Consider the following 26,496-nt stretch of genomic DNA (forward strand, 5'->3'; position numbering starts at 1 on the left):
GCTCCGGCGCAGCCTTGGCTCCCCTCAAGGTTCCCAAAGCAATTGTTTTGTCTCTTACCATCAGATTCACCCACCCACACACAAATATGCCCGAACCGGCAAGAGTCATGGGGATTTAGAGGCAAAACATGTGCACTGCAATCTCTGTGACTGTTCGGAGAAAAATGCAGCCAAAGGACCCAGCTTGCAGACTCTCTGCTTGTAAACGCTACCAGCGTTTCAGGGAAAGAGCCCTGGAAAAATCTCGCTGCTCCAGGCTTGCACAACTGGGCCCTAAGCAGTTCTGGGTCTTGCTGGCAACAGGGGAAGAGGCTGTGGGAACTCACAGGATGGGGACACAGGAGATAATCTGGATTGCTGAACAACTCAGCTGCAAGCCATAAGCTACAGGTTGCGGCAAGAGCCATCCAGCCCTCATTCCCTGGGCTGGAAGAGCAAGCCTGGTAAAATATTCCCTCTTGTACAAATTTGCATAAGTGTAGGTACATTTCCTGCAGTCCTTGGGCAACAGACAGAGTTGTGGTTCAACAATTTAAGTGATCAAAGGCAGTTTATGATGCTATCACCGCAACAGTTAAGTTTTTACGCATGGGCTTTTCAGATATCATTCCTTAAAGATCAAACTCCAATGTATCCCAAGGAAGTGAATTCAGACAAACTACATAGCTGAGGACTGGGAAGGGTTTTTTTTCTTTGAAACTGAAAGGTTTGTAATTTCTTTCTTTCTTTTTTTTTTTTTTAAGCTTGCTAGAAACCCCTAGGTCTCATCCTGAACGCAGCCAGCACTCACTGACTGCATTTTAACATCCCCAAGGTCAGCGGGGGACCTTGCGGCCAGGGATTTCCTGGGGCAGGAAGCGTATCCCGCAGGGAGGGAGGGACGAGCCAGCTCTGCCTTCGCCTTGCGCAGCGCCCAGCGGACCAGCCGGCGGCTCTTGCCCTGACTCACCCCCTCCATTCCCCGCCGGCCGCCCCGGCCCGCGGCAGCTGCGGCGGAAGCGGCCCGAAACCGGCCCCAGGTGGAGGGAGCAGCGCGGCCAGGTAGCCCTTCAGCCCCCAGGGCTGGAAAACAAGGCACGTGCCGGAGGGCTGCGGCCGAGGCTGGGAATAGCGGGAAACCTTCCAGGAAGCGGAGCATCTGAAGTCACGTTCCCTCCGAGTCCAGCGAGCATCGCAAACCGCCAAGGTCACGTTTCCGGCTCGGGCCGGCCGGCGAGCGAGTCACTTCTGACAGATGCAGAAAGTCTGACTCTGACGTCGGCATCGGCTGGTCCGCGCTCCCGGCCTCGCTCCTCTGACCCGCCGGGAGGAAACTGCACCTTTTGCAGCCGTGCATTCGAAAGGAAACTGCTCACTGCCGGTCCTGTGCAAATACCTGTTGCACATAGGTGTAAATGGGAGGGAAAACAATGTCACCCCCCCCCCACCCCCAGCGCTGCTTATTTAAAGCAGAGTTGCCCCCGGTCATGGAGTGAGATGGGGCAGGGCAGAGCGCCAGGTCTCCGCAGAGACACCTGTATGCCTGCGTCCCCACCACCTCCTCCGGGGGCCCAAAAAAGGGCCCTACGGGGAGGCCCCTTGCCCTTCCGAGGGTGGCTGGGACCTCCACCGCCTGCCACTGTCAAGCACAAAGTAGGTGGGAAGCAAAAATAAATCTCCCTGAGACCCAGAGCACATCTGTCCCTCTGCTGACCACGCAGCGCAGGAGACCTGCTGCAGCCGAGCGGCCGGCCACCGCCTCCAGAGACGCGGGGTCGGCCCCCCGGGCTGGGGCAGCCCCTTGGGAGATGACGGTGGCTCAAGCAGCTTGTGCAGGGACAGCCTGGAGCCGGGCATCAAGGGGCCCGGCTTGCTAGGGGAAAGGGGGATAGGAGGACACGCTGTATGTGCTTTGCAGATGTAAAGCTACCAACTGAAAGGAGATATTTACAGGCAAGGAGGGGTTTTTTTTCCATGTATCCCCAACTAAAGAGGAAGAAATTTTGAGGGAGCCTTGGCAGAAAGTTGGCAGCACATCACTGAAAATACCTGGGCGGACTGCAAGCCAGCTGAATTTAACAGGAAGAATGAATTGCAGCAGCAACTGCCTAAGTAGCATTTACTACGATAACCTGAACTAACCTGTTAGTGAAGGCTGGCATAGGAATGGCTGCTTCATACCTGACCTGGTGGGTGGTCCACCTGGGAAGAGCCGTAGCGTCCGGCCGAAGCATGTGCTGAAATTAGAAATGACATCAGCTAACGCTAAATTTCAGCTTTTAAAAATGCCAGACTGATTTTACTGCTAATTGCTTCTCTTTTACATTTGTCTCTGTCACAGCACAGAAAGCAGAAGTTAGAAAAAAGCCAAACTACACAGGCAAGATGTGCTTTCTCTCTTGAACACAAGTTGATTTGTTTGCATCAGAGCAAGATTCGCTCTTGTGGTTAATGGTAGTGGGGGTAGCAAGGATCAGATGACTTTCAGAACAGTACCAAAATAATCTCTAACCCAGTGAAATGGACTATGCATAATATTGCATAAGCACTCTCAAGTAAAACAGGGAGAGAGATGATAGAAGGAGAGTTCAAACAAGGAATGATACTAGAAGTAAAAAAGAAAACAAAGAAAGACATTCAACACAAGGTCAGGCAATCAGAACATTGCAGGCTAGAAAAGGAAGTGAAATTACAGGCTCTGGCAAAACAGCTGAATGCTTATTCAGTAAAATTACAAAACCCTTGCGATCCTTACCAGCAGTGGTGTGTCCAGGATCCAGAACAACTTTGAAGACAAGCTACACAGAGTCATAAAAGCAAGCTGGAGGACATCACGTTCTTCCCCCAATTGCTCAAGCGATTTTTGTTCAAAAATATAGTCCTGGTAAAATCTATAAACCAGTGGCAAATTATGATCCCTAAAGGAGAGGTCAAAAGGCTGAAAGCCCCTAGCCAAGCAGTAAAATCTATTCACCAATCAACAGAAAACAATTCTGCTCCTGCAAAAGACCTAGCACACTAGAGGCAAAGCTGAAGTAGGAAACAATATTCAGTTTTATGCTGAATGCTAGACAGGACATATCAGCTAAAGAAACTGAGGAGCTTATCCCTAACACAAGTCTCTCCAGCTTTAAGTGTTTATTTGTAGGAAAATAGCAGGAGCAAGCTTGAAGTGTATGACATACAGTTTCCCAAAGAGATATTAGACTGTAAGACCCTCAGAGCTGGAACTACTGGTTTTCTGCATATTTACTTACAAATATTCACATATTTATTAGTGAATATTATTCCGGTAGTACTAGAGGCCTCACGATTAGGAATTGCTTCATTACTACTAATCATAATGAATAGTTTCAAAAAGAAGCCGAGTTCTGCATCCCTGTGAAACGTCCCTGATGGAGGAGCTCCAGGAACATCTGCGGCACCATATTCCCTAGCAGCACGACAGTGAGGCAGAGAGTGAAAGAATCAGGGAAGCCATACGGCCACACACACCCATTGCAAAACCCGCAGCACTGGGATCAAACCGCTCTTTCTGCAATCAGGTTGATCCTCTTCGTTGGCAGCTGAAAACCCTCACAAAAAAAACCACATGCAGGGTTTTGACAAGGAGCTCTTGACCCCACGAGGGTCATGTTGTTATACACCTACAAACAGGGCTCTTTGCCCAGGGCAGGCACTGGGTAGGCTGCAATTAGAGAAAGCAGCCACAGCCTTGGTCTGTGGTCCAAGAGAAGTTGTCCAAGAGTAAACAAGGTTAGATAGTTTCATTCAGCCCATCCTCACAAGCGGCAGCTCGGCCCTCCCAGTTAAGCCACTAACTCAAAGCACTGTTACCTGAATGCGTCTTTATAACTTTATTATGCATGGGTGCAAGCAGCTGAGTGCTCAAAGCATCTATTTTTGTCTGTTAGTGGAAACACAAAACGTGGCAGAAGCCCTGGCATTCAGTGGGACAGGGGTTAGCCGGGAGGCAGATGTGACTTACTCATGTCTGCATCAGCGTCAGTAACCGCGATCCATGCAGTGCAGCGCAGCAGCACTGCAGTGCTATGAAGGGTCGTGCACATTTTTAGCTCTAGTAGGAAGCTAACGCTAGTTTGCAGGCCTGTGTAGCAAGACTTGTGACACTTGACAGCTTTAGTCCCACACCCAGTGCCTCAGAGCTGAGCCTAATTTTTTTGCTTTACAAAGACAGGAATTTTAAGGCAAACAAAGCTACCATCTCAAAGGGAAAGGTGAGCAAAATAGCTAAATGTCACGGCTTTGAGCTGTCAGTAGGAACTCCTGCAAAACTTAGATGAAGAAGGTAATCTGAGCTTTAAGTTTGTAGCATAGCTAGGATCATTTTATGTGATTTTTGCAGTCAATGGTTTGCAGAACTCCAGGCGCACGTTGTCACGATACGGACCAGAACACTGAACTGCGTACAGCACACGCGAATGCCGTTATTGCTATGTCTAGAATAGTGACAGCTACGTGACATTTTGCTAGAGAGGGCAGCAAAGCTAATCTTCCTTTACTCTGAGCACTGGAGCTCATGGAAGACAAGCTCGCTAAACCAGTGAAACAAGATGAACACACAAGAATTCAGGCAACTGGTGAACAAGAGACTTAAAACAGCAATGCCCTGAAGAGCGAACACGTGCTGTACTTATGCCAATGATCCCTATCTGGCAAAAGGCAGGAGGAAAGTTGACAACTGCAATACGCAAAGAAGAGGAAGAAAAAAAGGAGAAGAAAATGGGGTTTAAAAGATCTGTAAAGTACTGCAGGAGTAGGTTTATGAGAGCTAGCAAAAAAAAAAAAACCCAAAAAACAAAAAACAAGAACCAGCATGAAGTGCTGTAAGCTACACAAGTAGTGAAAACAAACTTTGACAGGCAGGATACAGTTAACTGCAAATGACCCAGATATAGGTATGAAAGTAACACTTAACAGGGTCAAAGTGCACCCAGACTTCAAGCTGCACTACACCTCTTTTTGGCTGGGTTTCCCAGAGCATGCTTTCCTCCTCTCCCAGACAAAAACAGTGATCGGCCCCCCACTCCCTGCCCGCAACCCAGGCCACATACACACACACAGTTTCAGCAAGCCATTTTTTTCCCCCAGGTCTTGCTTAGTTTCTCCTGCAACCCTTTTTTTCCTTTCTGGTACCTGCACCTCTCCGGTGGCCTGCAGCCAGAGCAGAAGCTGCATCCCTGCGGCGGCTGAGCCAGGACCGCCTGCGAGCAGCGGTCCCCACGCCAGTTGTCCCGGCGCTCCTTGGCTCCATGCTCTCCTCCGCACCCCTTCCCTCCCCCTGCACACACGAGGCCAGCTGCTACGCTTTCCGCACGTTTATAGACGCATACATTGACCTCACGGCAAAAGCTAGGAAGTGTGTGCAATACTGCGAGTCCCCAAACATCCAGTGAGACACTCGCCCCCCCAGCCCCCCACCGGCACACGGAGATGCCAGTCGCAAGATTCCCTCCCTATTGTAATTATTTCTGCTTAGTGCAGACAGAGATTTATCACATGCAGCTGCCCCGACTTGTTTACAAGACACAAAAGCCATGAAAACAAGGTTGACTAAGTCTGCGTGTGAGCTGTTTTCACTGGCATAGATTTGTCATCCCACTTAGGTCGCTTAGGCTTTGCTGATCAACCACATGGTCTCTAGTAAAGCGCGGCAGTGCTTTCTTGTGAATCATTCTAAGTTTGTGTTTTTAGGCAGAGGTCTGTTTTTGACATGGCTGCTTTGCAGTTAGGTTTATCACTGCAGCAAGAACAGCAAAACTGCTCTTGTTGTCTCATTGTTTCTTTTTACTGTTTTTTCCCCCTTTTCCATGGCCAAACACGTTTCCAGAAATAAACTTTCCTTTTGTTCTTACGGGGATGAGTGGCTGGCACATGAAGCCTTTGATTCATTAGTTATTAGGACTCCTGCTCGGTTTTGGGTCCTAGCTCCACCTGATGTCCTAAATCTACCCTTGATAATTTTATCTGGAGTTACTTTAAGTTTCTGCTCCGAAAGAATAGATTCAGGCAAACTTCAATAGCCTGAACCAAATCAGTGCTAGATTATGGGAAAGCAGAAACTCCCTTCTGATATTATTTTAGTGGTACTTCAATATGAGTCACTTTCTTCCTCCAAGTTAAATAACACCTGAGGGTAGGGAAAAGCTTTTTCTCTGTGTGCCAAGTGCTACTCAGTCGAAGGGTTCTGAGCATAGCCAAACATCTAGGTGTAACCTTAACAAGTAATAACTAAAAAAAGAAAATTTTGGCCTGCAGCAAAACTGGTCACAAGCAAAGTCCCCCTAGGAGAAGGCAGTCAGCAGAAAGGAAATCATCACCGGCGCAGAGTTTGGTTCTGTTACACTAATGCCATAAAGATGTGTGGCATAAAGATAAACGTGGCATAAAGATAAATGTGTGGCATAAACAATAATTGCAGCGAGACCACAGACTGTTACTTTCAATGAAAACTGTTTTAATCTCAATGGCAACAGTTCTCTTCCTCATCCTATTTTCATTTTCATTACTGCAGCTGTTTTAGTGGAATCACAGAACTGGTCAGCTCAGCCAGCAAAACTCTTTTTATTTCTAAACTTGCTGACATTTTTTATTTTGAAGGGCAGAGTAACGAAGAGTAAGGATCTCTGGAAATTCCCTTTAACGATCTCATCCCCCCACTTTTCCTCTACCCCTGAACGCACTAGTAACCTGCTTTGAAAAAATGAAGGAAGAAGTCAAACGACTCAGATCAAACAACTCAAATGTTTGCCTGAGGTTGCTTTCACTTGGCCAGTGCTTGCTGCATGGGCATAAGGAGAGTGTTTTTATAAAATCTTTCTGTCTTGCATATGGACAAGAAAGCAACATACAAACCTTTAGCAAAGAAGGCACCAAATTAGTCTCCCTAGCACCCTTTGAGAGCAAGAATCTATGCCACAAAAGGCTCAATTTTTCCTTCAACACAGACCTCATAGTTACACAGAGATGCACTTCCACTTTGTTCAACAGCCAGAAGAGCGTGCATAGGTATCCCAAAGGAAATAGCCTAAAAGTATAGCGTCTAGACAGGGAGAAAAATGTCACAAGGCTTTTTCCGAACTTCTATGCTATTCCTTGAAGACGAAGTATATAGCTATCTCTGGCTATGTTCAAAACTATTTTTTCTGGGTTCTTTTCAATAGAAAATAATTATTTTTCTTTGTACATAATCCTATATCCATACAGTATATGTGGATGGCCCTAGAGAAACTTATTTTCACCCACAGTGTTTACTATTTGCTTTTAAAAACATACAGCCATTGATTTAAACTTCAAGGTTTAAGGAGAGCAGAAGTTGGGTAGAAATCCAAAGAATACTGCAGAGGACAAAGGAGTCTGCCACTTAAAAAAAAAAAAAAAAAAAGAGCCAAGAGCAAAACAAAACAGCACATACACATAAATATTGCAATCTACTACTCCTAAAGGTAGCCCTAAGTTTGCTAGCTCTCCTGCTCAACCCTCCCCCATTCCCTGAACAGACAACAGGTTTGTTTTTAAGGATTAACCAGAACCCAATTTTTTTTCCCCCTAGAGGTCTCTTGTTTCACTGTTGTTAGAAGGATAAGGGTGGGTGACTGACATTCAAATAAGCTGAAATACGAGCTACAAGTCTTCCCATTTTTGAGAAGTGGTATGTCATTTTGATAGCCAAGTCCTGTTCTGCAAAGTAACTCCGATTCCTTTGGGTACAATATATCCAAACACAACAGGGATCTCTTTTAAATCTAAGTCAACTGTTTAAGGCTTAAATATCTCAAATATCTGGTTCCCGAAACTCAAATTCCCACCTAATATATTGTCTACTCTGTGCCAGTCCACTAGAATTAGAGAGAATCAAAATCTTGTCATTAGTAATCTAAGAAAAGAAAGATTGGGGACCCCTTCCAAACTTGCGAGCAGAAATATCTAGAAGTTGTATCACAAAGACTCGCAAAGAGCACTAACCCCAGTCCCTTGTCTGGCCTTATTTCATCTTCAGGAGAAGCTACCCAAGGGCTGTTACATCTCCCAGCCCCAAGGTATTTCTAGTAGCCAAAGGCTTAAATTCTTAAAGGGGCCTAAGACATCCCCTCCGAAATTTAATGCAAGTTGACTACATAGTTCCCTTTGGCCCCCGTAAAAAATTTCAACACAACAGAACAGTCAGGTATTTCTGGCCCGCTTTTCAGCATTCCTTTAAACATCTGGTTAACAGCAACTGCTAGTGTAGCTGTCTAAACCATAGTCAGTATGAGCTCAAAAAAATTTATCACTTCAGTTTATTTCAAGGGTAAAGCTCCATTTTCTGCAAAGCTCGTATTCAACAAAATACTCTGTGTACACCCATTTTTAAAGAAAATATTTTATTACATTATGAGAAAAAAGCATAATCATCCAAGTTCATATTGTTAAAAAAATTGAAAATTTATTTTAGACAGCGTGTCGGTATATTCTGTTCCACATGGGAATGATAAGAAGACTCTCTATATCATTATTAGATATTGCACAGTCTGAAAGAAACAAAAACAAATCACATGATCTTGGGAACCATCTCACATTATGAAAAACCTACAAAGAAAACATTAAAAAAAAAACCACACACAATCCTTTCTTTCTACAGTAGCTTTAAGTTTATAATTCTTGGAATGACCATATTCCACTGAAGACCATCTCAGTGACAGGAAGCTTCATTTCAGCAATCCCTTGTGCAAATAAGATTAATAAAAAAAATAATAATAATGCAGATAAGTCTTTTGATATCGTGTGGGTGGCAATAACCACACAGCTGTTAGATCCCTGCCTGGAAAAACAAAACGGGGAAGAAGGAAGGGGATTTAGGCCATAAGTTTTGCCTGCAACTCCATCTCTGCCGCCCTTTTGAGTGCAACATCCACCAGTAGCTGAAATCCACTAAAATCCTGGTTAAGGTCTGGTGGGGTTGGAGGAGGAGTGTTAAAGAGCCCACTTTGTGCATTTGTACCGGGTCCCAGTTTAGATGCATCCTCATGGTAGGAGAGGGGGCTGTCTGTGAAGCCATTGGCCGGGGGCTGCTGCAGGTCCGTGGTCTGGCCTACACCTGCTGGCTGACAAAAATGGAAAGGGGCATCTTTCAATGCAGTCACGGTTGTGTGGCAAATCACTGAGGGTCGAGCCAGGACTGATCCCGGGGAAGGAGGTTTAGAAGAGGACACAGTCTTGTTGAGTGCTGTGGTAGCAGGAAGGAAGGAGTTCTCCTCCAGCAGTGGAATGTAGCTCTTTGTGCTCATGGAAGACTCCACCAGACCGCCCTCGGAAAGCTTGGTCCCTCTTCGCGAGATAGTGAATTGATTTGGGTCTTTGCCATCCTTCCTCAGCATGTCAGGTAAAAGCCTGCGGCGTGCATTGATAAACCAGTTGCAGACCTGGGAATATAATGACATCTTAATTTCTACCTTCATCCATTTCCAACTATGTGCCACTAGAGTCATTCTGTGAGATTAATGAATCCCTCCCAGCAGTTTCCTTAACTGCAGAACAAAAGAGAGACCTACTGACAAGTTCTGACATGCCATGCAAAGGCCTTTGCCTTGTCCCTGTTCTACCCCCAGCTCCCCACTCCTTTTACAAAAAGCCCCAGGAAATCTGAAGACTGCTAGCCTGAACTGAAAAGTTTAGCTTTTAACTCTGTGCACACACATTAACCTATTAGCTATTGTTCCCTACACTTAGGTTAATTAACAACAGGAAAACCTTTTCTCTCTGAAGAGAGCCACTCCTCCCACAAATAGTTACTGATTTTCCTTGTTCAACTGACTGTGTCGACAGACATAACATGAATTACCTCATTTAAGTTTGTCCTTGTTTAAATATCAAACCAGTTTCCTGGGCGATACAGGATAGTTTATACTTTAACGTCTCTTTTGTGTTTACTATATAAAGAACGTTTTCTTTATGATGTTACATTAAGGAAATTTTATTTAACAGTCAATTATGAAATTTGTACTAGAGAATTCATCTGGAAAAATAAAGCCCAGAAGTCAACAGGAGCACCCTACATTTAGCATCTCTAAAACCCAGAGTTTACACAAGTTCTCATGCAGCCACTCTCCCATAAGGTGGAAAGCAGCAATTTTTACTAGCTATTCTGCAGAAGAAAGATGACCAAAGAAGACAAAAATGATGCGTCCAGGGGACCTCACAGCTGTCAGTGGCATAGCTCCTGGATGACAATCCAAAACTCCCAAACACATAAAGGCCCGATTACACCCACACTAATGCACTTGAGTAGCTATATCTATACAGGTTGTTCCACTGATCTTAATGGAAGTAATCATACATATAACTATACACGTGCATGTTCTACCCAATGAGCCTCAAGTTACAGTTTTAAAAGTGAAGAGTTATACTGTTAAGCTGTGTATCTATCAGCAGAAAAGCTCTGCTGACAATTTAAACAAACAAACAAACAAACTTTTCCTCCTAACAAATTGCCCTATAGAGACATTTTATGGCTTTTAGGCCCTGATCCTGCAAAAATTAACATGCTTGTTCTCCGGAAAAGGTAGTTTTATTCCAAATAAGCAAAGATCATCATGACACAGTACGTTTTTAGCTAGAACAGTACTTCTCCTCACAAGTGACATCAGAAGAAGAGTGAGTAACAATAAGAGGAAATGACACATACAGTGCAAACATTTGTATCAGAGACTAGACCTCAGGTAAATTAAGAAAAGGGAGAGGAGCTCATTTAAAGCAGGAGCTGCTTCTTTGGAATACCTGTAGTGTGGAAAGGTGTGTTTGTCGGGATAACAGCGCCTTTTCTTGCTCTGAAGGATAAGCATTGTATCGGTGCTCATATAGCCAGTCCCGAAGAATCTGCACTGATTCCTTGGGCAGATTGCCACGTCTCCTCCGTTTGCCTGAGCCAGCAGAAGACGAAAGATCCAGTGGGACATCCATAGTGTCGTCATCCTCTGTTTCGCTGCCTGATATTGCAACTACACCTACAATTATAAGAAGGCAAGAACAATCAGCCTCCTAACTCAGTAAACTACTTGGCTTCAGCATGTTCTGGTTCAGACACTTCTTATTATATTAACCCTCTTTACCGTGAATCAGGCTACAGCCTCCTATACAGGGGATTTGTCCTGTAGCGTTAACTTGTCAAGCTGTGGCTTCCCTGTCAGCTGAACAAAAAGTAGCACCAATGATCTGTTCCAAGGGGAATTCTTTTCTCTAAACCCTCATTTTCTTGTTCCCCTAGCAACCTTTTATCTACCTCATGTTATCAGATAGCTTCTATCTCATGCCAGTATCTTCCAAATTTGCTTGCTATGGTATGCATCCAACACACTTTTCTTCATGGATAACTATCCAGTGACTGGGCAAAAAGCCAACAGGCAAGAACTTAAAACCCATACACCCAACTCAAGCAACGGGTTATTTAATTGCTCCTTAACATGCTGATGCTTCCCTCTTGGGAGGGATAGCTTAGAGGTTTTATAAGTTAATAGTTCATTCCACATCTATTAATAAAAACTAAATCAAAGAGAAAAAAGAAGAAAGGAAAAATTGTGTCCGCCCCACACCCCACATGGATTTTCACTTATTAAAAAAAGTGCAGAATAAAGGAAAGAACAGCCAGCTTAACACATATGGAGCCCACCAGTGCATCAGGAGATGCACTTTTGTTATTTAATTATACTCCTGTATCAAAGAACTGCAGTCATTTAATGTTTTTAAAACTGTTCTGCTTTGAATGCATTCTGATTTTTTTTTTTTCAATTTCAAGGTTTTCCTATCACTTTTCAATCCGTGGAAACGTCTGCTTTGTGCTACACTTACTGTAAAGGCTCCAGATTTACAAAGTTAACTGCACATCTTTTTTTCCCCCCTTCAATACAAAGAAAGGTACTGATTTTAAAATTTCGTTAGTCCATACTACTACACCATATTACTACTTATCTGAAGCTACGATATGTAAACAAAATAAAATAAAATTTGAGCATTTTTTAGTTCGAGGAAGACTACAATTCTACTCCTTTGGTAGATACACACATCATTGAAGAAACAAATAGCACTACAATATACAAAGAAAACCATGCTTTAGCTTTAAATACTTTAATCTCATCAAAAATTTTAAGAATCTTGCTAAACTATACATAAATCTAAATAAGAGATATCATTCATTTCACCTAGTACAATCCAATACTTTTTTTGACTCAAAATATATTGGTTTTCTGAAGCATTTTCTAGATACTGTAGAAGAAAAACAAGTCCTTAGATCACTTTTTTTTGTTGTTCTGAACTTGCATCTCAATTAGGGGAGAAAAAAAAAAGAAGGAACTTGCTCACTCATAACAGCAAGCAAAGTTAAACATCAAAAGTAAAACCTCTGTGGGCAGTTGCCCACATTTCAAAAATACTGCTTTATCTAAGGAAATAGTCAGCCTCAAAATATGGGAAGCGTGCCCATGAAATACAAAACTATATAAAGCTGTATTTTATGTCCTTAAGTAAAGAGATAGAAGGAATTAATATAAATTTTTAAAGGGGGGTAGATGCAAGTTTTGCTCAATACTCACGGGGGGGGGGGGGGAGTAGGCCCCCTCCCCACACTTTCAAACTGTAGCCAAAGCTGATATTAGGAATTCTTCTTCCTCCTCCCTAACTTAAGACTAACCCAAACATCCTTAAATTTAGTTTACGCTATTCAGTGTATCTTTTTGGCATGGAAGCATTCCCAGTAGCACCATCAATCTGCAATTTGTCTGGTGTAGTTACTTTAGTAACTTACACAGTATTGTTTTCATTCTCTCAATTGCTGATTTATGTAACTAACAAATAGCAAACTGTGAACATTACAGCTGAATATACATTTTTCCTGTGATGATTAGCTACATAAATTATCCAGTCATGGAACAAGAACAATAGGATACTATTTAAATAGCCAACACAAGATAAACGCCAAATTATGCAAACTGATCCTAAATTCATACAGAAAGTATGTCAAGTTTACTTCAATACAATTCTGGGCAAAAGGTATTTTACTTGCAATAGTTTCAAGTGAAGTGCTGTCACGCTTGCCCATTTAACCTGAAAACATGCCTTGCACAATGGGCTCCTGAGCCATGAGTAGCACTTCTTGGAACAAAGATCATGCACAGACAACATGATGGCTCTGCAAAGCAGCTCATCCCTTTTAAATTGAATTTAAAAACCAGCTAAAACTAGCTTACATTATTCAGACAACGTTTTCAAGTGTGCTGTTCTTGTTTGTCAGAAACTAGAAGTGTTGCAGCACTTCACTGGGTTGGGGTTTTTTTGTGTTTGTTTTTAAAATATAATAGGCAGCAAGGCAGGACCTTGGGAAAGAGGGAGAGGCAAGCAATGAATGTTGGAAATGAGAGGGAGGAGAAGCCAAAGAAACTACTCCTGTGAGGAAAATTAGGTGCCTACAAGTTTGTAAGCCACATTTACATGGCATAACATGAAATTCTCCAGACACATCACTGCATTTGGAAAAAAACCCTCCGAGATTTAATACACAGCTCAAAAACTCCACCGAAGCCTCTCTCTGAATTCGAGAACGTTGATTTGACTGCAAAACTTATTTTAGAACTTATTTTTTCCACCTGAAAAAAAAAAAAAAACACTTGACAAAACACTGTCTAAAAGCCAACAGCATAAAATCTTTGCTTCGCAAATAGGATCTCTTGCTCTTGCCCTTCTAAAGTACGAGCTGCCGTCTAACTGCAGCCTACCTAGTCAGAAGTGAATCAACGCTGGAGCCTGCCCTTTGCCCCGCTTACTCGGCGTGTCATATTAATTGACAGAGTGAGTTAGTGACACAAAACAGGTTTTGGTTAAGCAGGAAAACCAGTGTGTTACAACTTCTCCTCATTTAAATAGACGATCAGCCCTCTGAACCTTCAGCAGACCTCTCCAGCGCAGTACAGACTGAGCAGCAACAGGAAGTCACGGCTAGAAATCTCTCACTACCTCAGCTGATATTTTTTACTAGAGCAGGAGCCACGTTGTTGCTGTCAAGGCTCTGTTTTCATTAAAGCATTCCTGCTGATTACAACCCAGCTTTGTTTTTCCTTCTTGTTAGTAATCAGGCTATTCGCTGCTGGTTTCCTGTTTTAACAGGGCCCAACTGAAAAGGTCCCTGGCTAGGCTCCATGACTGGACCATTGGCTTACTGTTATTTACACCCAGAAAAAAGGCTTGTGGACATGCCGAGTAGCTCCAGCTGACCCAGTAATTTATTTCGTCTTAAAAGCGGGCTAGTGTCAGGTTACTTTACATTTTCTCCTAAACACAGTTAACCTAAACGGAAATATTGCTTTTACACGACTAAACTAAAGCTGCGCAAGTTCATCTGCAGAGAGGTCTAAGAAACAATACAAAATCCCAGTTCTCAAATCCTGCCATCTTCACTTACATGAGTAGTCTCTATTCACTCCATGCTATTAGTGACTTAAGAACTGTATGATCAGCATCCCATCTTTATAAATTACTTTACTTTCCTGGCTTCCTAGCTGAAGTCATAGACATGATTGAATGCACCACTGCATTGTATCACAGCCCAAAGACTTTATGGGTCCTCCTGCAATCAGCTCAGGGAAGATTACACCTAGAATCTCACATACAATGCTAAGCTCAACACCCAGCAGTTAACAGCTTGAAACAACTTGAGAAAAAAAAAAAAAAAAGTACAGCGATGACTAAAGTTGATTTCAAAATAAACTACGGATACTTAACCAAGCATGCTGAATACTTAAGGAGGAGGACAAAGCATTTAAAGGGAGGCCGAGATGGAAGTTAAGCAAATGAGAAATTTAGGCTGAGTATCAGGAAAGACATCCTATTGTGTTTTTGGAAGAGCTTCACAGAGGAAGTGGTAGAAGCCAACTGCTGTTCAAAACAGGACAAAGTATACCACAAGAAGCAATCTCTGCCCTCCAGAGCGGGAACAGACAAAAATCACCTTAAGAACACCCCCCCACACACACCCCAAGCGTTCTGTGAACTTCTTAAGCTGGATGTTTGTGAGCATAGATAAATAACTAGCTCTGATCTAAGGCCCAATCCTGCTGTGACCGACTTCAGCAGGATTCTTCCCATGTATGAGCTTGAACACATGCCTGTGTCTTTGCATGATTATATTCTAAATCAGTTAATTAACAAGCTGAATATGTTCAGTGTGATTGCTATCAGGCTATTATTTGTATATGAAACTACCACAAAATACTCCTCAGGGTTTTAACCCACAGCCTGTTAGTTTAAAAAAAAACCAAAAAAACTAAAAACTTAATGTGAATTTAAAAACCAACAAAAATAAATTTGTTTAAAATTATTCACAAAAAATCAAGAACTGTAAGGATGCGTATGGGAATTTCCACAGTAAAAACTTTTCCTTTGACTATGCTTCATAATTGAGGAACCAGCTTGTTTGTTTTCCTCCGCATTTCACAGCTTGAGCTCTAGTGCTTCCAAAGCAGCCAGACTGGGCTGTGCTATACACATTTTTTAAAAAACAGGATTCTTCTAGGACTGCAAGAAAGAAACGTGAAACAAAGTCATTTTTTGAAACTTCTTGAATATGCCTCAAATGCCAAGCTACGAATAACCATAACCTTTAATGAAACAGAGGCAGCCTAGCCCTGACATCTTTCTAAAAGTTTCCATGTGTGTGTCTTCATTTTCTAATTTCTGCCACACAACCCCAGGCCGATGGCCCCTCTCAAAAGTTCTCCCTCCAACATGTCACCTTTCATTGTTTCCATTGTTTCAACCCAGAACTTCCAGTCCTCAAAGCAGATCTCCCTCTCTCTCACACACACAAAGACCTACACATGCATACCTAGAAACGATGTCAGCATTTTTCACACACATTTATTTCGGGGGTGGCAAGAACAACAGTTGAAAGTGCAGGGAGTTTGGTATTTCAACAACCAGCAGCTGCCCTCGGGGAGAGAAGTCTGAACAATGGAAGCAACAGCAGACAGGAAACCAGCTCACCACTGCTGTGCAAATAGGGAGCATAGGAATGTCCTAAAAATAACTGGGCTAAATTAATTCAGTGAAACCGTTACAAAAAATAACGTTTGTAATAAGCTTAAGAATCTGAACGTACCTAAGGCGACTGAAACGTTTCAAGTCAAAGCTGTCATTGTGTCTACGTATAGAGGGCTAGGGTTTGGTAGGCAACACATGTTGTAGTCTAAAAACCAATCCGGTGAGTTAACAGACTGAAATGTGTGGTGAGGCCAAAAATACAAAGTTCCAGACACAACCCTGAATTCTTTGCTTTTAAACACCACCCTGCCCGCTGTTTAAACTTCGTCTTCGTGGCTTAATTCCCTTTGTGTGCGCTGCTCTTAAACGAGTGGCAAGTCCAAAGCTTCTTACGAAGCCTGTAAACCATATTAGTACATCGCGTTTCCAGCAGCCCAATGATTTCACGAACTACACACGCATTAATTGCTCCAGCGATATTAACAATGAGCGAGACCGCTCTACTACAGAGCCGCAGGAATGCGTAGTAGGGAGCAAACAGCACAACTCTGGAGTACTGAACATGCGCACTACTCCCTTCTAACCTTCGACTTGAGGTAATTTAATGGTCTTTAAAAGCAAAACGCTCTTCAGCCACAGCGCAGATTGGTAAATCACAACTGGAAAGATACTCGTTTCCTATAAACTGCTTTCCAACCTTTCCCCCACCCCGACAGATGTGTTAAATCGGAATGTATTAAACCCGAAAAGCACGTTGCACGTCTTTGTGCTCAAGCTCTCATTTAAAGGCACTTAAAGCACTACAAACGAAAAGATTAACAGTCCTCAAACTACATATAAAGTTTGTCTGCGCGGAAACCAACACACTGAAACTTACAGAACTTCTTTGTTAGGAGGGGGGAAAGTCTCCCCCCTCTTCCTCCTCACCCCAACTGTGTGGAAACTTTTATTATTATTATTATGTGCTGTTTTAAGGGATAAAGGGGGGAAGGAAAAGGCAGTAACCGTTACCAAAAACACAGCAGGCAGAGGTGCAGATCGGGTTCACACACACACACACACTGGCGTGCCCGGGGCCTCGAACAAAGAGTGCCGAGCCGGGGCCGCCCCGACCACCACTTTGTTCCCAGTTGGGGCAGCCCGCGGTTCCTCGGCTAAAAAGTTGCGAAAACGACTCCCACCCTCGCCCGAGGTTACCGGGCTGGCGGATTTGGGTGCAAAAAAACCCAGAGCGTTCCCCCCCCCCCCAAAAAAAGGGGGGGGGGTGTTAAAGGAGGGAAGGCGGAACAAGCTCCGCGGAGAGAGCGAAAACAAAACTTCGCCGCGGCACAAAGCAGGCGCTCGGGCATGTTGTTGACAGCGAGCCAGCAGCATGGAGACGCGGCCGCGTCCAAACAACAGCCCCGCGTGTTTTGTCTGGCAGCGAAACATCAACTGCCATCTTCGACGGGAGCTCGGCCCCGGCGGGGGGGGGGGTCGGATTAGGGAGAAAACGGTCGAGAGGAGAAGGAAAACGGGCTCCGTTTCACTTGTCTCCCCACCGCAGTCCAGTCATTCCCGCATGGAGGAAGAAAAGCGCAGGGCACCCTGCTCTCTCCGCGGCGGGCAGCAGCGGCAGGACGGGGGTCGGGCGGCCCCCCACACTCATTCACTCACTCACTCGCACACACACACTCACAACTACCTTTTTTACTTTTCATCTTGATCGCGAGGACCGAGCCGCTGCTCCCGCTGGACACCTCGCACACCAGGAGCGAGGGGGACCCGCTCGCCGACCCAAGTTTCTCTCCCCTCGGCCGGACACTGCTGCCCTTTAAACTCGTGGGAGAGGAGGAGGAGGAGGAGGAGGAGGAATCGCCGCCGTCGCCAGGCGAGGAGCCCGGTGGCAGGCGCCTGGTCCGGGGCCGCCGCGCTGCTGTCAGCGGCAGCCGGCGGGGCTCTGCCTACCCGGGGGTTTTCTGGTGGCGGCTGTTGCCGGGGTGGGCTTCCCTCCCCCTTTCCCTTTGTTCCTTTCTGCCGATGATTGGCCCCAGCTTGTTAAAGTGAGAAAAGGCACGAGAGGAAAAAAGGTACAACAAGGTCCACCCTCCCCCCCCACCTTCCAGCAATGAGTAAGAGAGAGTAAGCGAGAGCTACGCTAGCACTTGCTGCTGCTGTTGCTGCCTCCTCCTCCCGCTCGTCTCTCCTCCCCTGCCGGGCTGCTGTGGCTCTGTCAGATAGGAGGGGAGGGCTGAAGGGGGGGGGTACACCCTTACTCACTCACTCATGCACACACAACAGAGAGTGGCGGGGCCGGGAGCGCAGGGGGAGCCCTCCGTGCCTCCTGCTCCCTCGCCTTTCTTCCCAGCAGACGTTTGATCATTAAACTGGAAGGAGAAGGGGGCGAAGGGAGAGATTTTGACAGCTGCCCTTGACTAGCCTCCTCCTGTTGCTGCCCGGATGAACCACCCACTCCTCGGCGTGAATAGAAAGGAGAAGAAAGGCGAGCGTGTACGGCAGGAGAAGGAGCCCTTCGAGCACCCCGCATGCCACTAAACCAGCCCGGCTCCTTCCTCGGCGCTGCCCGCGCCCCCCTCCCTGCGCGGCGCGGGCTCAGGGGCGGCCGTTACTGGGCGGCCGTTGCCGGGCGGCCGTTGCCGAGCCGCCGGGTTTGCGGGCCGCTTTCGAAACGCCCGGTTGGCTGCCCCGGCTAGCAGCCGGCCCCGGCACGGCACAGCCCGACCCTCCCTCAGCGGCGGCCGGCGGCTGCTTCTCCTTCTCCGCCCCGCACTCCGATGTCATGTATCATCTCGGCAACAAACCCTCACGAGTTGCTCTTTGCCAGCTCCTCTGCCGAGGAAGGCGAGTCTCGGTTCTGGGGTTATTTTTACATCAGTTCTTAAAGGTTGTTTTTCTCCTCCTTTCCCCCCCCCCCCACCGGTGGATGTTGCTGTGACACATGCTCATGGCTTTAAAGAGAAAAAAGTCTCACAGCTTGACTCATCCCTCTTAGCCAAACACGTGGTGCAGCAACAGTTTATTTTCCTCTGAGATGAGAAATACAGGACTTTAGAGCTGCGTGTTCACTTAGGGCTCGGTCCAACTTCCCACCGAGCTCTTTCCATCGACCTGAGGGGAAGCTGGCGAGAGCCCTCCAATAACAACGGCTGCTTTAGCGGCGTTTCTTTGTGCTCTCCCGCACCCCCCTTTCAAAGCGAGGTTTCGGTCGGACCCAGGCAAATAAAAATACCAACCGTAAAACTGCAGGCGGAAATTTTTAGTGCGAGGATTTTAGCGTGGAAAGTAAAATCAGGCACCTTACCCTCAAGAATGCGTGCTGATGGAGCGTGGTTTTATTCACATGAGAGTGTATTTATATATTCGCTTTTGCGCAGTCACGTGCCTAATTGTTTTTGAACGAAGAGGAATAGGGCAGGCGTTTCGGGCTTGGAAGCGAATGTTTGAAACGATGTCTCTTTAAAAAATACATTCCTATGGCAAAACAGGGCTCATTTCTTCCTCCACCCTCCTGTTTGGCCGTGCGCACATCCACACAAACACACATTCACATCAGAAGAGGAAGCAACCGCGTTTTATAAGCAAATACTCCCAAGTACCTTGTAACTATTTTATATAGTGTAATTACAGCGACCTTGCTGGAGATAAAACAGCTGTTACATCCTGAATGAGGGACATATGTGGCTGGCGGGCGGGCGGGGAGGGGGAGGAAGGGCGGCTGCTGAGTAGTTTTAAGTTAACAAGGCCCCAGTGTTAGGCGCTGCAGGGTTAGTACCCCCTCTCCTTTTTTTTTTTTTTTTTTTAATTGAATATCGTGTTGTTTGGGGAAGGGGTTGGTCGCTTATACCCGCTGTATCTAGCTGGGGAGAGCAGTAGGCTTAGTGAGGCAGCCTTGGCCGGGCGCGCTGACTCACAGCGGAGCGAGGCGGGCGGCGGAGCGAGCCGTTACCCCAACGGCCGGGCGGGATGGCCGTTATTGGGGCGGCCAACCGCCCGCCGGGCAGCGGCAGGGGGAGGGGGCTGCCGCGCCGCCTTCCCGCCGTGGTGTTCCAGCTCGGTTCGCGCCTGGTCCCACCTCCGCCCAGTCACGGGATGCGGCGCGGGGAGCCCTGTCAGGCTGCTCGGTGCCGCCTCCCCCTGCAGCAAGGGCTCGAAAGGAAAAGACTCAACCGGAGGCGGTATTTTTAACGCGGCAAGCAGCGAGTTGTGTCTCTGAGGGGTGGCGGTGACTCAGGGCTGGGGTGCGTGTGTGTATGTGTGTGTGCGCGCGGCTGGATTTGTTGTTGTTTTTTACAGTCCTGCTTCCCAGCTGTGAGAGCTGACTCTTCAGACTGGTGTTTTGAGTGTCAAAACGTGGTCATGCCAAAACAGTAATTAAGGGAACTTAACAAAAGACTTGTCAAGTACTCGGAGAGGTTTCCCTTTCTATGCACCACCCAAGCTTGCTTGTGCTTGCTTACCATTCTTGGGATTGCTGACAATTTTTGCTGTTTTTGTTTTCTCTTTTTTTTTCTTTTGCCAACACCCTTTTTTGGGGGGAGGGGATGGGGCGATAAAAGTTTTACACTCAAACTGAGCTTAACCTCGCTTTTAAGAGCGCTAGGAATGTTGTTTCCTAGGAATTGTCTGGAAGGACGCTAGGAGAAAGGTGACTTCAACTTCCCGTGGCAGCTTTTGGAGTTGGTAGAAAGGCTGTAGAAAGCTGAAGGGTAGTTCAGAGCCCCTCTGTCTAATGGGAGAAAGCAGCAAACCAGTGAATGTTCATTCCTAGCTCCTGAGTCCCACAAGTTGGGGAGAGGCTTTCTTTGAGCCAACTTACTCCCTGGAAGTAAGCTGGGACCACAGGAAAAGACAGGAAGTGGGCAGCAGCTTGCGGTTTTCACCCTTCAGGACAGGCCTGTAGCATTACCTGGAGTTTTCATCTGTGAATTCTGGCTTTCTTTACAGCTTGGAAATGCTTGGTGTATGTTTAAGGTGGGTAGGGTCAATAAAGAAGGCAGAAAAGCAGGAGAATTGGGGGAAAAAAAAAACACCACATGGTAGCCTTCTGTAGCACTAAAACCTCAACACAGCTGAAAGATCTTATCTAAAGAGATGGCAGGTGATTTCCTTGTCTACCCTGAGCGAGCTGGAGTCTGCTAAGGGTTGGGAATGTCTTGAATGTATGATGAGTTCGGTAAACTGTCAGGCTGTAACTTGAGGATGAGTGTCACTATTGGCTGCTGCTTGCAGGCAGCAGCAGTTGGTACCTATGATAGTGTGTAAGTTTCCACAGTCCTTCCTTTCCATTCACATGTTTGTGAGACTGTGTTATTATGTGCTAGTAGTATTACTTAATCTACTGGAGGTGCCTCCACACTAATAATCGTATATCAGAAGTAGTTCACACTACTCATGGAAAGAATAACTTTGGCATCTGTGCAGCTCTTTGGTTGAGTAGTGGTATTCGCATGCATCGAGATATGTTTGTACCAACAGGTTGGAACAACTCTGTGTAGGAAGAGCAAGTTCTGCTCTGTCTGGACCTGTATGCACAGGCATCTAAGCATTTGTAAAACTGAATTCCAAGAAAGGAGAAGAAATGGAATTGGAGGGATAAGGTTTTGAGTTGCTCTATCAGTGGACCATATTGTGGGGGATATCAGTGTTTTGCGCTGATGCGTGCTCATTTCTGTCCTATCGTGCTACTGTATGTGATGCCTCACGTGGCTAATCGTAGGCTTATTTTAGAAGTGCTTTGCTTTGAGATGCTGGGACTGTGTGTGCCTAAAGACCACTGAAGTCACCATTTTTAAACTGTAGAATACTACGTTTTCCCACTTTATGGGATATTATGACAATAAATCTGTGTGGAGCGCTCAGATACTATAGTGGTAAATGCCATTGGAACGTTTGTGAGGAAATTGGTTGTTTTATATTCAGAACAGAATTAAAGTAGGGCACAGTAAGTTAAGCAGGTCATACCTTGAACAATGAAGATAAAGCAATGTAATGAATAGCCGTTCCTCCAGCAAATAAATTTATCCTATACACAGAAAAACAGGAATTGCTGTTGTGGGTCACACCCGTCCTTCACCTTTTCTTACCGTGACATTAACTAGTCTCAGATGTATTAGAAGAAAAGGAGAGGCTACAGAAAGGCAGATGTGAGGCAGTATTTTCCCCACAGACATCCCATCCTAATGTTTAATAGTTAGATACAAGCCTTGAAGTAATAGTTTAATGTAACTTCAGATTTTGTTTCTGAAATACCTGGATGGTCTTTATACTCATAAATGTTTACTATCTCTTAACAGTTAAACTTTATGATGGCAGATTGTGGCAGAGTTCCATGTTGAATTGTGCATTACAGGAAAATGTAGTTGTTCTTTTCTGTTTATTTCGTTAAATATCATCTTATGCTTTGAGATAGAAAAAGGTAGTTTCTGTTTTTACTTTCTCTATACCATTCATTATTTTATGTACTTCCATCATATCGGCTTTCCGAGATGAAATTTTTCAGTCGTCTTGATTTCTTCTCCTATGAGAATTATTCATAGCTTTTGACCCTTGTCTTGGTTCTCTCCTAAGTTTATTTAGTCCTATGATACTCCATTTTTCAGCAAAGGTGACTTAGGCTGCATGCAGTACTCTAAACAAGGTTATGCCTCTGATGCCAATATATATGTATTTGATATTACTTCCTGACTTATTTCTTATGGAATCCAGCATGTTTTGGCCACTGCCACATACTGAGCACAGGGCTTTATCAGCTTTGAAGGGTGTATGCTTTGTTTAAAATTTCCCCTGCGCATGGTTTTACATTCATCTCAGTACTGATTTTTTTTTTTTGGGGGGGGCCATTGTGGTGTTCAGTCAGGTAACTGAAGTCACCCTGAAGCTGCTCCCAAATCTCCTTTTTCCCAAATATATTTCTGATAGCTGCAGACTTTGGTACCTCAGTTGCCTTTACCTGTCCAAATTTCTCCCTCTCTCTTTGGCCTGCATAAATATATTAAAAACACTGGACTGAGTACAGGACCTGGAAGCACCCTGCTGTTAACCTGTTGTCATTTAAAAAAAACAAACAAACAAACAAAAAACTCCTCTGTGTAATCTTTGTTTTCTTGCTCCAAACAGATTTTGATTCATGACAAGAATTTGCTTTCTCCCCTAGTACCTTCTTAGCTTCTTCAGTAGCTTCTTGCATAGAAGTTTGTCAAAGACCTTTTGGAAATCTAAATAAACTATACCAACCAGCTGTGCTCCCATAATTAGAGCTCACTTTGCCACCTTTCTGCAAAGGGAAAGAGGGCAAATCAAAGTTGTGAAGATAGTTCTAACATTTCAGAACTTTTGCATATTAGACTTGGCAACATGCTTTTCACATTTGTGTGTGAGCGTTCATGTGGCTGTCAAAGATCAAATAGGAAAAAAATCCCAAGGAATCCTTTATGCAGAATCACACTGACTCCTGTCCAGGATAACATCAGGTTTGCGGTCTTTTGGTACACAGCATGTGCTTAAGTAGGAGGTCTTGGAGATCAGGCACTTCTTCTCGTTCTTGATGTGGACCAGCCACTGGAGTGATGTGCAGTTGTCACTGGGATTTGGGGATCTTTAGTGGCGAAGAAGACCAGTGGCGTCTCTAGGAGGTTCTCATGCTGCTTCGTAATCTGTGGCCTCCTTCAACTTGTTCCTGTGCCCCTCATCTCCCCGTGGTCTTCCCCCATGTCTATGCCTCAGTCTTTAAGCATATGGTAATAGAATATTATCGTGATTACTATAGGGAAAACTTAAGTACATGCAGTAACGTTACTTACGCTTGTGAGATAACGCAGAAACTTCGTAAGTGGCATAATTACTTACACTCTGAGACTAAAAGCTGAACAGATTCCCTGAGGAGTGGTTTATGAAACGTAGATTAATGTAAAAGCAATTTCTTCTATACAGTTTGAAGCTGGACCATTGTGAAAAATTAAAAAAGTGAATTATAGGTTTAATATTACTTGGAGTAATAGTGTTCACTTTCAGGTTTTGATTTAAAATAAAAGTAAATGCTTGACAAGGAACAGATCTCAGGCGTGTATTCCCTCTGGTTATGTGGAAATGATAATTTTTGTCCACTACAGGCACATCTTGCAATTATTTTGTCGTCTTTGTCTAAAAGGGGGTCTCTGACTCTGCTTTGTTTGGTAGACACACAAGTGTGCATATCAAAATCAGCATGACAAATGGTATGATTGCTGACAGTCTCAGCTTAAGAACTTGAGGCATGCAAGGAAACAGATCCCTGCCTTTCCTGAAATTTGAAACCGTGGGTGCAGTTTAGTGAACGCTTATACACTCAGTTTTTGCTTATCTCTCATACCTTAAGCAACTTCAGTGGGCATAGCTAATCAAAAAAGGTATTTTGGGAGTTTACGGTTGTGAGGCAGCTAATGTGCTTTTACCACAGGCTAGTTAGTACATCCTGAAGACAAGGCATTAGGTTTACTTTCAGGCACTCTTAAGCAAGGGTGACCTTCTTAGCTTGACCTTTTCATAAGTAAATACTAGAAGTTTCTATCCCTACTTAAGATTTTGCACCAACAAACTATATCTCATTATTTGATTGCTATAAAAATTGCCCTATTAAAGCAGTGAAAACAAAGCCTGAGAGATGTCTACACTTGAAAGCTTTTTTTTTTTTGATGGACTTAAAATAAAAAATGACTATTTCTGCATAACTGTCTCTGGGCTCTTTCATTCTGTTCAGTGTAGTCTACTCTAAACTAAATAACTTAATGAGTAAGCCCAATGGTTGCTTGGTTGGCATCTACACTAAAATTTTGTTTTGCTTTTAAAGAATTATTATATTACAGGAACATTCTCTCTAAAGCTAGTCTTATCCTTACAAGACAAGGCTAAGTCTGCCACCAAAGGACAGAAATGTGATCGCAATGAATGAGATATATTTTAAAAATATTTTACGTTAACTTCTTTTTTCATGAGGAAAAACCTAATCTGGAGTACTAGTTAGCAGCCTGTGAACTAAGGAACCACAAACCAATATAAGCAAAGAGGAGTATTAAGGAAGAAAAGGTTCAGAAGGCAGACCCTGTGATTCTCTATTTAATATTTAGGGAAGAGAGTTCTCACTAAAGTCTCAAGTGGTCGCAGTTCCCTGTCTTAACAGAGGAAGGCTTATGTAGAAAAGAAGAATTCCCCCCCCCAACACAGCACATCTCCAGGTGTTTTTAGCAGAATCTAAATGTGGATATTCCTTATTTATTAAGTATAATAATATAGAAAAACCTGTTTGGGTATGTTCAACAGAGGTTGAAAAGGATGTGAACTGGATTTAAAAAAAAAAAAAAAGATTTTTATGATAGGCCACAATTAAACACTTTACTGAATTTAGAGAAGCTTTCACTGCTGTCTGTGCCATACCTGCTCCGAACATATGCTGAGATCTTTAGTTTCAAAGTTGTTGGTTTTGTAGGTATTACATTTACATTATTTTCACTTGCTGCTGTGATTATTTTTAAAGTTTATTATACAAATTCAACTGAATACATCACATACTAGATGTACTGAAGTATTCAGTACTGAATACTTTACATCATAAAGTAGCTATAATTTTTGTATATTTCAGTGCAAACAGAATATTCTTTCACTATTGTAGATGCTTTACAAAGAGTAAAGCTTATTGAATGACCAAATTTAAAGGATTACGGCACAACTTCATTAGTTGCACATATAAGCAAACTATTACTTTTTTTTTTTTTTAAACTGAGCATTTATGTGCTTATGATTGAGGTGGAGCAAAAAAAAGATGCAGTGTCTGCTCCAGAGGCCCAACCCTGAGGTGCAAATTGCAAAATTAGAGACTACTGCTTCTATTTTGCAGATGGTACTGGTGAGATGATCTTCTGACCTGGGTGGAACCATGAAGAGGGTGTTTGATGATGAACCAAGAAATGGGTTAAATTTTTGCTGCTGAGAAGAGGCATGTATGCTTATGAAAGTGATAGGTAATGGGTGTTGGCTCCCGTTCTATGAGATCCTAGACATAGCCTGAGGCCTGAGTGTTCTGCAGGCAAATGCATGTGTGATGATTTGGGACTATGCCTGTCTGCAGTTATGACTTATGGAGCCAAGGAGGATCATTAAACCTGGATGTGGCCCATCCAAGTGTGAATGCTAGGAGATAACGAGAGGGCTACAGCCTAAGAAAACAAGTTTGACTGAGGTGGTGGTGGTGTTTTGGGAGGATCAGGGCGTTTGGGTAGGGGTTCTTGCTCTCTCAGCCTCAGTACTTTTGTACAGGGGAAAACAAGTCAAGTGTCAGTGTTGGATTTTAAAACTAAATCCTGAAGAGCTGTAGATAAAGGAGGATTGCGTAGGGGAGAGAAACAGGAATGCATGTTGTCCGCGTGCGGCAAGGCTGATGTCTGTGAGTCTGTGTGGGGCTTGCTGCTCTGCAAGCAGTGCACTTATTCTATGCATGCTCATCAAGTCCAGCACTTTTCAGAA

The 26,496-nt window shown here is 44.4% G+C and overlaps 1 protein-coding gene and 1 long non-coding RNA gene across 3 annotated transcripts; both read right to left on the minus strand.

The window, feature by feature from the left end:
- Nucleotides 1-534: 534 nt before the first annotated feature.
- Nucleotides 535-5,366, minus strand: LOC138066197 (uncharacterized). Its single transcript, XR_011139441.1, has 3 exons — nucleotides 5,137-5,366; nucleotides 2,122-2,216; nucleotides 535-1,375 (listed from the first exon to the last, which is right to left on the minus strand). It is a non-coding gene; the product is annotated as an uncharacterized lncRNA (long non-coding RNA).
- A 2,980-nt stretch (nucleotides 5,367-8,346) lies between these two features.
- Nucleotides 8,347-19,550, minus strand: TGIF1 (TGFB induced factor homeobox 1). 2 transcript variants are annotated; one of them, XM_068932278.1, is made up of 3 exons: nucleotides 19,304-19,550; nucleotides 10,756-10,982; nucleotides 8,347-9,401 (listed from the first exon to the last, which is right to left on the minus strand). In XM_068932278.1, the coding sequence occupies exons 2-3, from the start codon at nucleotides 10,936-10,938 to the stop codon at nucleotides 8,835-8,837; spliced, it is 750 nt and encodes a 249-aa protein (XP_068788379.1). In that variant the 5' UTR covers nucleotides 10,939-10,982; nucleotides 19,304-19,550; the 3' UTR covers nucleotides 8,347-8,834. The 2 variants fall into 2 exon arrangements, with proteins under 2 accessions (XP_068788379.1, XP_068788378.1); XM_068932277.1 differs by lacking the exon at nucleotides 19,304-19,550 and adding an exon at nucleotides 17,687-18,661.
- Nucleotides 19,551-26,496: the final 6,946 nt, after the last annotated feature.

The sequence above is a fragment of the Struthio camelus genome, chromosome 2 (genome assembly GCF_040807025.1).
Source record: "Struthio camelus isolate bStrCam1 chromosome 2, bStrCam1.hap1, whole genome shotgun sequence".
In the NCBI taxonomy this organism is placed as follows: Eukaryota; Metazoa; Chordata; class Aves; order Struthioniformes; family Struthionidae; genus Struthio; species Struthio camelus.

Coding starts and splice junctions, on each gene's coding strand:
- TGIF1 (XM_068932277.1), bottom strand. Junction 9,402..10,755: donor CACACCTTTCCACACTACAG/GTATTCCAAAGA, acceptor TTATATTCCCAG/GTCTGCAACTGGTTTATCAA.